This window comes from Zalophus californianus, chromosome 10, assembly GCF_009762305.2.
Source record: "Zalophus californianus isolate mZalCal1 chromosome 10, mZalCal1.pri.v2, whole genome shotgun sequence".
Taxonomy (NCBI): domain Eukaryota; kingdom Metazoa; phylum Chordata; class Mammalia; order Carnivora; family Otariidae; genus Zalophus; species Zalophus californianus.
In genome coordinates, this window is record NC_045604.1 from 26970746 (window position 1) to 26984705 (window position 13960).

The 13960-nt window shown below is 52.0% G+C and overlaps 1 protein-coding gene across 8 annotated transcripts in view; it reads right to left on the bottom strand.

Annotated features, from left to right (window-relative positions):
- The window catches only part of ATP2B4 (ATPase plasma membrane Ca2+ transporting 4), a 94289-nt gene that overhangs the window by 36446 nt on the left and 43883 nt on the right, over window positions 1–13960 (bottom strand). For 6 of the 8 annotated variants that reach the window (XM_027611035.1, XM_027611043.1, XM_027611036.2 and 3 more), the window contains exons 3-7: window positions 3600–3797; window positions 2712–2969; window positions 1919–2044; window positions 1363–1488; window positions 236–271 (exon numbers count right to left, since the gene is read on the bottom strand). In XM_027611035.1, coding sequence (XP_027466836.1) covers window positions 236–271; window positions 1363–1488; window positions 1919–2044; window positions 2712–2969; window positions 3600–3797 — 744 coding nt within the window. The remainder of the gene's footprint in view (window positions 1–235; window positions 272–1362; window positions 1489–1918; window positions 2045–2711; window positions 2970–3599; window positions 3798–13960) is intronic. The other 2 variants (XM_027611040.1, XM_027611042.2) reach the window with 1 other exon arrangement.

Below are 13960 nucleotides of genomic sequence, written 5' to 3' on the forward strand. Positions count from 1 at the left end.
ATGGGGAGGGTCCGTGAGACAACAGCAGGGGGTGCTGTTGTCCCATCTTAGATGGGGCTCGGGACCTGGAGCCCACCCCCAAATCTCTGCACCTTCCTCAGGATGAGGCATTGGGGGGCCCCCAGCAGCAGATAACAGATTTATGGAGAGGAAAAGGGAGAAGGCAGATGGCCTGGAAAGGTCTGGATTGAGTGTGGGCAGGTAGAGATGGTAAATGAGTGGGTGGAGAGGTTACCTTTGTTGCGATTTTCAGGGACTCCTTGTTTTTTACCTGTTTGAACAAGAAAGAAAAAAGTGGGGTGGAGACCCAAAGTGACTATTAAGAGATCAGGTATCCAATCTGTCGGTCCTGCTCAGAGCCCAAAAGGGCCACAGCAAAAAGGGGTGGGGTGGCAGGGAAGGGGATGTAAAGGAAGTTCACGTCTCTGCTCACATCCGCGCCTACTTGGGGTCGCAGGACTCCCCGGGATGTGGACCAGACCTCTCCCTCAGGTGAGCGCACAGCCACACCTGGGCTGCTCTCTCCCAGAGCACAGCGGCTGCTGGGAGGCTGCTCCCGGCTGAGTCCCATCACTTGCAGAAGTGGGGTAGGGGTTAGAAAGTGAGAGGTTGGAACCGGTCCTGCCTGAAGGCAAAGGCTCTGAAAGGTGTCTCTGTGGCCGGGTCCCTCCTTACTCATCTGCAGGTAGCTGCAAAAATCTAGTCTAGTTCTCAAGGGAATGGGTTTTGTTTCCTGATACACTGCCGTCCACGAAACAGCCTGAGATGGTCCTCCAGCCAAGCGACAGAAATCCTTCTCTTCTCCAAGGAAAGAAGGAACGCTGAGGGGAAAGGTGTCGATCTCTTTAGTATCTTTTTCTTGTTCACCTTCCTTCCTTGTTTGTCCTTCCTCTAGGAGCAAGCGAATGGCAAGGACGGGGCTAACTCTGGGGCTAGACATTACCTCTGTGTTCCCACTCTCCTGGCCACGTCTCTTCCACTGACAGCCCAGGCTTTCAGCAGTCTTCCCTCAGCCTGGATGGTTTGCTTACTCCCTCTTGTTTGAGCGCTGGGGGACTACACAGAGGCCTGCCGGGGCCACAGCACCTGGCCAGCTCATCTGGGGCAAGCTTTACATCTCACGCCTTTACAACCCGCAAACAGACACAGGAGTCGAGACTCAAAGGCGGCCTGATTTGGTTTTCATCAGAGCACCCTGGGGAGCCAGGCTCCACATCTTTATCTCCGCAAGAAGTCTGGACATCTGCATTCTTCATCCAGCAGATTCTTCCCACCAGGCATTCCGTCCAGATCTGGTCCCTTGCTTCCTAGTCTGTCCATGGGGATGGGAGGGGACACAATCCCATCCCAGATGCCCTTTACCTTTTTTCTTCTTCTCCTCCTCTTCTCCCTCACTGGCTCCCAAAAGGGTAAAGATGATTCCAGTCTGGGAGTTGATACCCACGGCAGTTACTACCATCCGGCCAGAACCTTCCATGACATGGGTCCCTATATGAGAAAGGAAAAGATGGAAGGAGGGCTGTTTTTTTATACCTGGCCATGCTTTGGTGTGGAATACAAACTTAGAAAAAAACAGTCCCTCTTCCTTCTTCCCCCATGGATAATGATATACTCAGCAGATAGCAGGAAAAGGTCAAGAGCTGGGCCCATTTAAAATAGACGGACAAATTGGGGGGTAAGGAGAAAAATGTGTCTAACTGCCTGCTTTAGGGCAGAGCTCCTTCCCCCACTCCCACCGCTAACCAGCAGAGCCCTGTCAAGGCCCCTACAGCACTTGCTTCATAGAGAACCTCTTTTCGGTTGACTGATAACCTTGTACTCAGCCCACTAGTATGCTCCTGCCCCAAAAGAGCCCAGGAGAAGGAGATGGGGCAGGGCCAGAATAGAGGGCAAGGCCTGGAGCAGCCAGACACCATACCTGAGAGCAGCATTGGGTCTCTTTCCAGGGATTTCTTGACATGGTCTGATTCCCCAGTCAGAGAGCTCTCGTCAATCTTGAGGTCATTGCCCTGGATCAGGATCCCATCCGCAGGCAGCAGGTCACCTAGTGTGCAGAGGGAAGGGGCAACAGGGGAAGAGGGCAGGGAAGAGCTTGTCAGAGGGCGGGAACCAGCCAACCGCATCTCAGGGCGGCTCCCGCGGGCCCTACCTATAGGGCAATGGCCCAGGGGGTACCTGGAGAACCTCTGAAAGACGCCTTCATCTCTGACAAGACTCCTTATAAATTCAAACAATGATCCCTAAACGCCTTCCCATGGCCTCAACATTATGTATTTTTAACCCTGAGATACACAGCGTACAGGTGTGACATTCTTTGGGGAGACTTTCTTCTTTCTTTGAATCCTTCTTAACAACCTCTTTCAGGGCGCCTGGGTGGCTCAGTTGGTTAAGCGACTGCTTAACCTGTTCGGCTCAGGTCATGATCCTGGAGTCCAGGGATCGAGTCCCGCATCGGGCTCCCTGCTCGGCGGGGAGCCTGCTTCTCCCTCTGACCCTCGTCCCTCTCGTGGTCTCTGTCTCTCATTCTCTCCCTCTCAAATAAATAAATAAAATCTTTAAAAAAAAAAAAAAACAAACCTCTTTCAACGAACCTAGAAACTAATGCCATTTGGGGTCTTTCTGGGTCCTCAGTGACTCCCAGCCCCCCTGTGCCAAAGGACCCAGCCCTCAGATAGGGAGGACGACAGGGTACAAGAAGCACGAGCTCTCACCGTATTTGATTTGGGCGATGTCACCCACCACGATCTCAGCCACGGGCAGCTGGATGATGTGGCCGTTTCGGATCACGGAGAACTTCTGTTCCTTTTCAATGCGGTTCTGCAGCCCCCGGAATTGCTTCTCCTTGCTCCAGTCGTTGAAGGCAGTCACCAGCACCACGATGATCACGGAGAAGAGGATGGCTGCCCCCTCAATCCAGCCGGCTTCCGCCTCTCCTTCGTCTTCTGGGCTACTTACAGGTAGACCACACTCTAGCCCAGGGAAAGGACAGAACGTAAGGGTCACCCGGGGGCATTGGGGAACACTAAAAATGGGAGGAGTGCTTCCACAGCCCCCCAGGATGGAAAGTCAGGGAAAGAGAATCATAGAAAATACAACCCTTGGGCAGAGGAGCTATCCTCTGAGGATCCTGGAGGACAGCTGGGTTGGGCATCGTGTCATCACCAATGTAAGTATTTACGTTAGCCCCAAAGAAGTTAATGAGTAAGTAGCACAAAGCATGTCGGTGCAAATTACTGGCCAGTCGCATGTATAGAACTTAGGATTCCCAACAAGGCCAGGCCCCCTGCTCCGGGCTCTAGGTCACTGCTATTTCCCATAATGCCAGATAATTGATGGGGGGCACTCTGAGAAGCAGGTTTTGGTGGCTGGGTGAGGGTAGGGAACTTCTGATATCCTGCATAAGGATGTGCTGGGAGAAGGGGAAGAAGACCCTGGAATCAGGATGAGCTGAAGAATGGCTGACTAGCTGCTTGTCGGTTTTCTTTGGAGAACCAACCCTGGAGAGTGGGGTAAACTTTTAAGATACAAACCTGTCCCCCACGAATACTGGTGCTTTTGGGTGGGGGTCAGAGTCACGCCGGGCTGCCCTAGACACTCACGTTTATTTTCCTCCCCAGGGGGACGGTAGAAGGACAAGACGAGGGAGATGATGGCCGCGATCTCCAGGATGATGAGGGTGACATCTTGGAGGGCTTCCCACACTAGTTCCAAGAAGGTCTTGGGCTTTTTGGGGGGGATGAAGTTCTGGCCAAACACTTGCTTACGTTTCTCCAGGTCCGCAGGGTTCCCAGACAGACCTGAAAAGGAGATACGAGCGGGAGGAGCAGGTAAGAAAAACAAGGAGGAGAAATGATGATGGGAGAAGGTGGTCCAAAGACACCTTTAAATAAAGACCCCCGTGCTTCCTGTTCTGCCCAAGTAGGAGATCTAGTTAGGGCCAGAGGACTTCTTCACACTCGAGTCCGTGGGAGGGGCTCTTCCACCGGAGGGGCCCGGGGCGTGGCGTGTGGGCACACCTCTACTCTCCATCTCCACTCAACAGGACCCGAGGGTACTACCTTACGTGGCAAAGGGAGAGATTCGGGTCAGACCTAAGGAAGACATTTGGACAGAACAAGACTTTGAAAATGGGGAAGATGGGTCCCCAACGGGGTATTGCTTGCAGGGTCTGAGACGGCCTCCCTTTCTCCACCCAAAAAACAAAACCATCAGGGGAGGTCCTCAAGACCCTCACCTGTCTAGGAGGGTAGACGCAGGACCCGGCGTGGAGGGAAAGTGTGGGAGGGTGAACCTGCATCCACACTTACACAGTCGAAGAAGGGAGACCCCTTTGGCCGGCCAGTGCTTCGGAGAGGGAGAACAGGAAGCCAGGCAGGGGAGCGGGGCTGATGTTCTTATCCAGGGCCTCTTGCCTCCTGGTGCCCACATGCACCACCCTGGCCTCTGGCTGAGCGGCACAGCCAAGCTCTGTGGGGGAGCGGGTTTGGCCAAAGAACTGGAAGCAAACTGGGCTGCTTCCCAGAGGCTCCCTGTCTCCAGCACTCTGGGAAATCAGGTTCCCAGTGGGAAGGGAGAGCAAGGGCCTGGGAAAGGGCATCTTGACCCCCGGACGGGCAGAGGCAGAGGAGCCAGGGGGTCCTGGCTGGGTCCTTCTCCCTGAGGACCCGAGAGCTCGAGGCTGTGCCAGTTTGGGATTGCTGTCCTGGAGGCCAGGTTGGCCTGTGGGAAATAGGAGTTCTGATCATTTGTTCATCTCCCTGGGATGTTTCTCAAGGAAGCAGCGAGGAGGTGCCATTCCCCCCCTGCCCCCCGCAGCAAGGTGGGTAGATGACTATGAGGGCAGAGCAGACAGCAGATATAATAGAGATCATCTTAAGGGACATCCCAAGAGCCCAACGGAGGCCAAAACCAGAGCAGCTACGACAACGGTCTGACTAAAAGCCCCCATCCGAGGTCCTCCTGCCCTCCCTCCCTGGTCTCAGACTAATAACCTGTGACCACTCTCGCCTCCTCTCTCTCTCCCTCTCCTCACTCTATCCAATCAGCCAGCACATCCTGGCAGCTTTATCTTCAAAGAATACCCAAGGTCCACTCAGGTCTCACTTTCCACCGCCACCGTCCTGGTCGGAGCGGGCATTCTCTCTCACCCGGGTGATGACAACTGTCCTCTAACTGGTAACCTTGCTCCCACCCTTGCTGTCCTGTGCCCAGTCTCCTCCCAACACAGTAGCCAGAATGATCTTTTTCCAAACCCCACCCCTGCCACTCACCGACTCAGAATCCTCTGCTGGCTTTTACTGGGAGTAAAACTGGGCCCCAAAGCCTTTATGGTGGTCTATAAGGCCCCCTAAGAGCCCCCCGCCCCCCCCCCACTCCTTAACTCCTACTGTTTGCTCCTTGTTCGCTGAGCTCCAGCCCAGTGAGCCTTCCTGTCATTCCCTGAACGCGTTAGATAAGCTTCTATTTCAGGGCCCTGCACGAGCTCTTCCCTTGGCTCAGCTGGCTCCCCACTGGCTCGGGCTTATTCTCCTCCGTCCTTGGGCTCTCTGCACACACATCACCTTCTCAGTGAGGCCGACGCTGACCATCCTATTTAGTAATGTGGCTTCTCTGCTCCAGGACCCTCGATCCCCTTGCCCTGTGTCATTGGTCCCCTCCACAGGCCTTCTCCCTAACACATTACATGATGTATTCACTTAAGATGTTTGTCTATCGCCCTCCACGAGGGCAGGACTTTTGTCTTTGTTCCTTAGGTCTACAGCAGGGCCAGGCACATTGTACGCATACAAATGTGGTGAATGAACTGAATGGATGAGTAATAAATCAGGTTGCTAACATTTAAGCGATTACTATGTGCCAGATGCTTCAGCAGGAACACTCGTGTCTTCTCATTCAGACACCGCCAAACCCTATGTGGCGGCTACTGTGAACCCCACGTTTCATCGGGGCAGACTAAGGCCCAGAGAGGTTCGGCAACCACCTGGCTAGTCTGCGGCCGAGGCGACACCACTCCTCGGGAAGCAACGGGACACCAGGCTACACCCGAGGGGGCCGGGGTGTGGCATTGGCTGCACTCCACTGAGGCTTCCCTGTAGGGTGACTAACCAGTCCCAGTGTGCCTGGGACTTCCCGGGTTTGGGCACTGAGGCTCCTGCCCGCCCCCTCCCCCCCCCCCGGAAACTGTAACCCCCCTGGGTCCCAGGCCAACAGGATGGTCGGTCACCCTGCTTCCTTCAGGGCAGGGCAGCCCATGTGCTGCTTCTGTCTGTGCCTCGAAGCCCATCCGCCCTGTTCCCACTGTTCACACCTGGGCTGAATTAGTCCTGCCTTTTTCCCCGTCCTCAGAGGTGGTGACACCAGGCCCGTCAGAGTCCAGCCTATGGATCTGGTGCTCAATAAAAGGTCCAGGATGGCCTTTTCGGACCCAAGCAAGCCAAATAAGACCCATTAAGGAAAGCGAAAAAGGTCAGGCTTTGCTCCGGCCTAGATGCTCTCAGAGTCACACACTTAACTTCCCTTTTGCCATTTTCTCTCATCTGTCTGCTCCACCTTAAGCGACCCTCAGCTCTTGCAGGGGCTGCCTTAAGACGGGCAAGTGGCTGTCCCAGTTCCCAGCGTGCCCTGGGGCAGGGAGGGGCTGGTGGGGGCTGTGAGCCTAGTAGCCTTGGGAATCCTCTCTGGACCCGTGGTTAGGGGGCACGGGAAAGCCATGCGGGACCCGGAGCTCAGCCAATCCCCAATTTTGGGCTTTCCATTCCAGTCTTCCTGCCCCCAGAGGCTCTCAGGCCTTGCTCCCTGCAGCCGTGATACCACAGAAATACCCGTCTAGCCAAGGAGAGGGCATTAGTCCCCGATCTCCACAGTTGCTTCGCAAATACTCACACAGCTTCCCGGAGGGGGGAAGGAACACTTGGCAGGGAGAGAATGCTGGAAACGCAGGAAAAGGATTTCCCTTAGAAACACATTAAAAAAAAAGGAGAGAGGAATCTTTGTCCCCAAGAACATGAGCGAGAAAGCCCCACCCAAATCAGGAGTACTTTTGGCCCTAAGCACCAGACTGAACACATGAGCTGGGAGAGGCGACAAGAATGTCGGGCTGTGAAGTCATCATCCCCACCCCATGCTGGGGAGTTACATGGCCCCTGCCCAGGCTGGCTGGAGATGGAGCAGGCAGCAGTGGAAAATCTGTGTGTGCTGAGAGCCTGTGCAGGGAACCAGCGCTGGGGAGGAGAGCCTGCAGCCCAGCCCTCAGTGGCCTGGCTCCAGCAGGGAAGGGCCACGGCTGCCCGCCTCCCTGGGACGCCAAGGGCTGTCGGCAGAGGCACCCCTTATGAGAACCAGCTCAGCCCCAGAAAGGGTGGGGTGAGGTTAGACATCACGGGGGACTTCCCAGCTGTCTGAGTTATGATACCTTGCCAAAGAGACAGCAGAATCTTCTCCCACACAGATAATGCAAGGGAGAGGTTTCTCTGGGTTGATTCGAAGGCAGTCCACTTTGGTATATGAGAACAGACATCGGAATACCTTTCAAGTCCAAAGAAAGGAAGAATGCCTTTCAGGTCCTACCGTAAACACCTTGGATTGGGGGCGAAGGGGAGGAGGAGCTTAAAATCAGCACAGGGACCACAGGCTTTAACCAAAGGCCACTTCTTGAGGAGGCAGAGCAGTTTCCTTACGTCAGCATCTCCAGCTTACGACACCCACAGCTCGGAGATGTGCTCTCAGTCTGCTGGACTTCCAGCCCCTAGAGATAAAGCCGTCTCCCCGGGGTCATAGCAAGAGGATGCTGGACTTCGGGAAGAATGGCCTCTACCGCATTCTCGGTTCAGAAAGGCAGCATGTCTCCCTTTGTCCGGCCCTCCACTCTATGCCCTTTCTGCAACCTCCAAAGCTGGAGCAGAGAAAGAAAGCTCCCTCGTCTGCCCTCTGCAGCCCTCCGCTGGCCACCTGCTCCCACACTGCATGTGTGTGCGCCCCTCCAGTGTCGCACTCTACGGTGCTCACACCTCGGAGCTAAATAAAAAGAGCGAAAGCCCTACTTCCAAAGGTAAACACAACATCTGCCTCAGCCAAGGAGGGAGTGCTATCCTGCTTCCCAGCCCTAGCTGATGTTCGATGCAAGGCAATAAGAAAGTTCAAAACAACACAGAACTCGCAAGGGTTTCTGCTGAGCTCCCAAAGGATTGCAGCACAAAGGGCTCCTGGCAGGAAGACATATCCCGTCTCCCCATCAAGACTTCTCTGGCCCCTGCCTGGCAGCACTATGCCAGCTACCCCAGAAGCCCCGCTCTGGGCAAGGAAGGGCGGACTGGATTTCGCAGGGCAGGGGTTGGGCTGGGAAGAGAGGGAAGAGAGGGCCAGAGCTGTCACACGCTGTTGGCCTCATTCAGCCCTGGGCACATAACTCATATCAGACAGGGAACTCCCAGGATGCAACGTGGAATTCCCTGCAGGGGGAGGAGGAACAGAGGGAGAGCACTTTCACTCTCCTCTTTCTCCATCGCCTACCCTCCTCCTTCCAGCTGTTGATGTTGCTTCTCGTGGGTTTGGTAGGAAGCCTTTCCCACCCCTCTATAAAGGACTAAGTCTTTCTCTTATGAAGCTACTGGACTTGCCCTCATCTGCTCACATCACAACGTAGCTGCTTTCTGGCCGTTTGAGCTGGCCTGCCCACCTCCACCCTCTCCCTTCTTGCCAAGATATTCTTCTGGCTTGAGTCTCTCTCACATCTTAAAGTAGTGCTAATAGGTCCCCCCCAAGCGTGATGGGCAGAGTGGCCCAGACTGTTGGCCTCTGCAGTCAGGCAGAGGCCACATACACTGTTTTTAGGATCATTTATTTGGCATCTTTAGTAGAGTTGGGGCAAGAGTTCAAGGTGATGGCCGCAGGGCAGAGGGCTGGAGGAAAGAGAAGGGGTTTGGCTCTGCGTCTATTCTGAAATTGATGTGTTCCTGAATGCAGATATTTTGAAACACACTATACGCTCTAAAGACAGGGAGGAAAATGTCAAAGAAGCCAGTTGCCATCTTCCTCTCCCATCCCTCGCATCCCATATTCACTCGCCTGGTTCTTTACTCCCCCCCAACACTAGCATTCTCTAAAGCAGTGGTCTCTAAGTAGGGCGCATCCATCTGCCGGAGTGTGGGAGAAATACCAGAACTTTTTGTATTACTTCATCCACTTCAATTTCTTGCCTATCTTACTACGTAAATAATACTAGCATTGGAAGTGCTAATAGTAATACAGTAGTGCTGTGGGTAAGCATTTATTGTTTATCACTGGGGCTATGTGTTCCGTTTTTTCCTAGATTGAAAGTGCTACTGGAAATTTCAATCTACCACATGGAGGACGAGCCCATCCCCGCATGTCCCAGCTTGTAGAAAAATGGACAGTGCTCGGTAGAACATGCCACTGACCCAAGGCTTGGGAACAGGAATGCAAGCGATCTCAGGGTGGCAGGAAATAGTACCCTAAATCCTGCAGTTAATGAACCAGAGTCGTAATTCGGGCTGGGTGGTCTTAAAACAGACTTTTTCCCTTCCTGCTTTTTACTCCGCCAAAGAATCTCAGCTCCCCAAACCTAGCAGCTGCTCAGTGATGCTGTGAGGCACACATGTTTGCATCTTCTATCAGGAACATTCAGTGAGTGGTAGCAATTACCACAGAGCGCGGTCAGGACACAGCTGTCCCAGACAATCAGAGGTACAGGAGTCCCTATTCACCTTCTAAGCCCTTCCCCTCCCCTGCAGTCCCTTCAGCTTAGGTCCCCGTCCTGGCTGCTTCCATCACACCCAGCTCTTCCCCATCACAGCACTGTGACAATATTTCTGAAATTGCCTTAGTTTCTGTGTATCCTCTTGTCAGCTCTAGGGAAGGAGGGACTGTGCCTGCCGTATTCGCCCTGGGGTCCCCAGCACCTGAATGTGGCTGAAAGGGAACAGGAAACCGTCTGTACCCCTGTCACACCCTCAGCTCTGCAGAGGAGAAGTCGAAGGGTACAGAGGGAACATGAAAGAGAAATTCCCACCAACATTCTGCTCGATCCAAATCCACAGAAATCGTCTTTAGCGTTCCGAAAGTAGCCCACAGGCAATGATTTATCGTTCAGTCAGGGCTTCCCTTGTCTGCCCTTTCTCATCTGGGCCCAGACCTTCCTCCTAATTGTTGCTGGCCTAGCTCCTCCTCAGAAGACATCATTCTTCCTCCTAAAAAGGGAAGCAGAGCTGAGGAGCAATGTGGAAAAGTGCTACAGAGAAAGAAGAATTCACACAACTCTTCTATCTAGATCCAAAGAATCTCATTAGGATTGTCTCTTCTTCCTACACGCAAAGAGAGACTGAAACTTAGGAAAATACCTTTTTTTTCCTTCCCCCTAAGCCACGGAGATTCCCGTTCCAAAGTTACAAAGCTCTCTCCCACCCACCAAAGCCCGGAAAGCCAGTGGGAAGGTAAAAGCCTGTCCTCTAGGGGGTGTCATCCAGACACTCTGCTCTCTGGGGGTTGGAGAGATTGGTTGCGGAGGGGGTAATGGGGTAAGGAAAGAAGAGAAAATAGAGGGAGGATGATGAAGACATTGGAATGAAGAAAGAAGCAGGCCAACTAAGAAGATTCCATTGGTGCGGAATGCTCAGATTTTCCCTACATAAAAGCCGAGGCCATGCAGCTCACTCACTCAGGACCTACAGCCTCAGCCCTGCCTCTCTGCCTTTGTTTGACAGAGCCATGAAGGCCGAGGCCTTTAGTCGCCGAGGTGCAAGCTTGTATCCTCTTTCATGTCTCCCCCACCCCTTCTGGTTTCCCTGTAACTTTCCTTCCCTTTTTTGCACACACACTCAGCCTGGCGTCCGGTGGTTACCGGATGCCGGATGCCGTGGAAGCCGAGCGCCTCCCAGCAACCTCGAGTCTAACCAGCTCTCGGCCCCTGGGGCAACCGCTCTTGCTCCAACTAGCCACGCATACGCAGGGAACATAAGCCACTATTGCATTAATATTAGCGCTGGGTCCCAATTAAGACATTTTATCAGGCACTGAAAGATAAAACAAACTTTTAAATGATCTCTGCTTCTGAGATTCTCTGTGCTGTCGCTCTAGCCTAAGAGGCCGATGAGCATTCACGGACTCAGTCAGAAAACATGATGTATTCCATCACGTTCTACCCAGTCCGAAGAACTTAGGTGAGTCATTTAAGTCTTTGGGTCTGGGAGGGGGCATGGGGGACGAGTAGAATTAAATCCCACTTGCCTCTACAATCGATTGTGTAAATCTCGAATAACAAAGCCATGTTAGCGTCATAAGTATTATAAACTCCAAGTTCCCATAAGGCCCCTTACTAGCTATGGTTTGAAACAATCTGTCAAATCTACACAAAAGATGCTGTCAACCCAACAGAAGATAAAAGGGAAGGGTCATACTCTAGGAACCCATCTCCCCAGTCTTCACCAGGTTTCCAACGGGCAGAATTCAAGCACCAGGTGAATTTCTTTATTCTTATTCTTAGTCTGCAGAGGCCTCCCGCGGGTGATAGAACTGTGCTAGGCTGTCAGGCACCTCAGTGTGGTCTTCTGTGAATAGGCTGGCTTTTTATAGCATCAGCTCATCAAGGCACCTGGATAGTGATGCTCTTTGCTCGGATGGCCCCACTAAACAGCTCCGCATCACCTTTGTCGGGGGAGAGACTTCTGTATCATCGCTCTCCTGTGTCTCCTTTTTGATGCCTTTACTCCTCTCACACACGAGGAGGTCACTGTTGGCACTGGGGAGTCAATATTACTCAGGGAAACATTGTTTTCAGACACCCTGCGTCCCCAGCTCTAGCAGCAGCCCTCTGATAAGTCCTACACTGAAACAAACCAGGATACAGATTTGTGATCTAAGGAAGCTGGGGAACGGCAGCAGACAACGGCGCCCATGGTAGGGGTCCTGGGGTTCAGGCATGGCCAGGGTCCGAAGCACCTGCCATCAGAAGGTGTGGCTTTCAACTATAGGTCTGAAACTAGGAATGGGAAAGAATCTAAGGGCATTGACTACATCGATAACATTTGCTGTGTGAGGTTGAGATTAGAGTGGAATACAGGATGGCCTTTGGGAAAGGAAGCACTCTGGGAACCAGGAAGCGAATAGCAGTAGCTATGAGAAAGGAGTTGGAAAATGGGGAGGGAAGTCTGGATCCTGCTCTTCGGAGCGTCCCAGGTTCCAACTGATTTGGACTCCTGAGTTTCACTTTGTGAGAGAAACAGCTGACCACAGGGATCAAGAAGGGTGTAGGAAGGGAACAAGAAAGGTCCCGCCTAAATTCTAACGGGTGCTTCTAAGCTCCTGCATTTCTTAGTGAACATATGATACAAATAGCCTCTATTTAAGGCCGACGCTACTACAAAAGTGGCAGAATAAAGAAATCTAGCTGACAAGAAGTAAGCAGTGCCCAAACGGCAGTCATTAGATTCTAGCCAGAAGGCAAAGAGTGAGCCTTGAGAAAGCAACTAGTTAAGCATGGCCATCCTAACCAGATCTCTTTGACATCAAGAGGTGAAAGGAGGAAACGGCCGCTGGCTAGGGTAGCCTTTCCTGAGAAAATAACACATTGCACTCCATGGGCACTCACACTTCAGCAAATGGCGTCAGACACATGGGCTCCGTTTTAATCTGGGACAACCCATTTATTGAACACCCATTATAAGCTTGAGCACTGTACGCACGTCATTATGTATATGTAGTCCCCATGTATTAATCCTGATAACTGTACGGGCTAGGCGTTAACATCATTTTCAAAGAAGGAAGAGACTCAGAGAGGCTAAGTAAACTGTTCAGTGATACGAACTAGTAACTGTAAACTAGAAAATGGTGGAGGTAGAGTTTGAACTCATGAGAGAGAGGAAACTGAATTCTAGAAGGAAAGAACATGGAGGGCAGCTCTCTCTGATTGCAAGTAAGACATGGGCAATGTACAGATATCTAGACAGAAACCTCTCTCTCTCTCTCCCTCTCTCTCTCTCTCTTTAATCCTGAAGAGTCTGGACTCCAAGTCACAAACTTACAACATTGGCCAGGGGTCAAAACTTCTTAGACTTGGCAAGAAACGTGATGTAGCCTCCGAGAAAGGCTCAGAAATAGCACATCTCAAGAGGCTAAAGGCATCTAAAGGGCAAGATCTTTGCTTTATCTTATGCTACTCAGCCGTGTCCTGCCTCACTGACAGGACCAAGTAAGAACTTGTAACAGAGATGCTATAACCATGTATGTGAGAAAACAAGGTTCCTTTGGTTCTGTCTCCATTTTGAGGAGGCAAAATTTTATATTACCAGGGTTTATTGGGCAACTGAACTGAGCCAGGCAAGCATGAAGCCAGGTTTCCCCTACTCTTTTAAGAATAGATTAAGAAGAACTATATTAAAAGCACACCCAGGAGGGTCTGAAAGTCATCAATAATCCCCTGACATGAAACAGAGTGAAAATCCAAAGATATGGTAGGTACTTCTATATACCCAATGATTTTGCACCCTATTTCTAACTGTCCACAATACAGAAGTGCCACATTGGGTAGACGGACTCATTCATTTCTTTTGGTGCCCCTTCTCCCCAGTTACACTGTAAGATCAGTGTGGAGCAGAACTGTATCTTAAATTCTTATGTAATCAGAGACCGATCCTGAATCAGAGACTTGACTGTTTGCTGATAAAAGCATCTCTAACATATACATTTGTGAAACAGAGGTAAACTGTCTCCTTTCTGCATGCTGATAACAGAAAAAGGAAGAAAGCGTGATCTTCAGAGAACACCATCTCCAGGAATGAAACGGCTCTCCATGGCCTCAACCCCCTTTCAGTGCGTCAGAGACCACATTTTTCTCAAAAGACACAGATATACCAGGGAGGTCTCCCACTGCCTTCTCCAGGAGCTAGGGAAGCAACAGTTTTGAGCACTGGCCACCTTGCTCTGGTTCCCCGCCCCTGGTCCGGCCTTT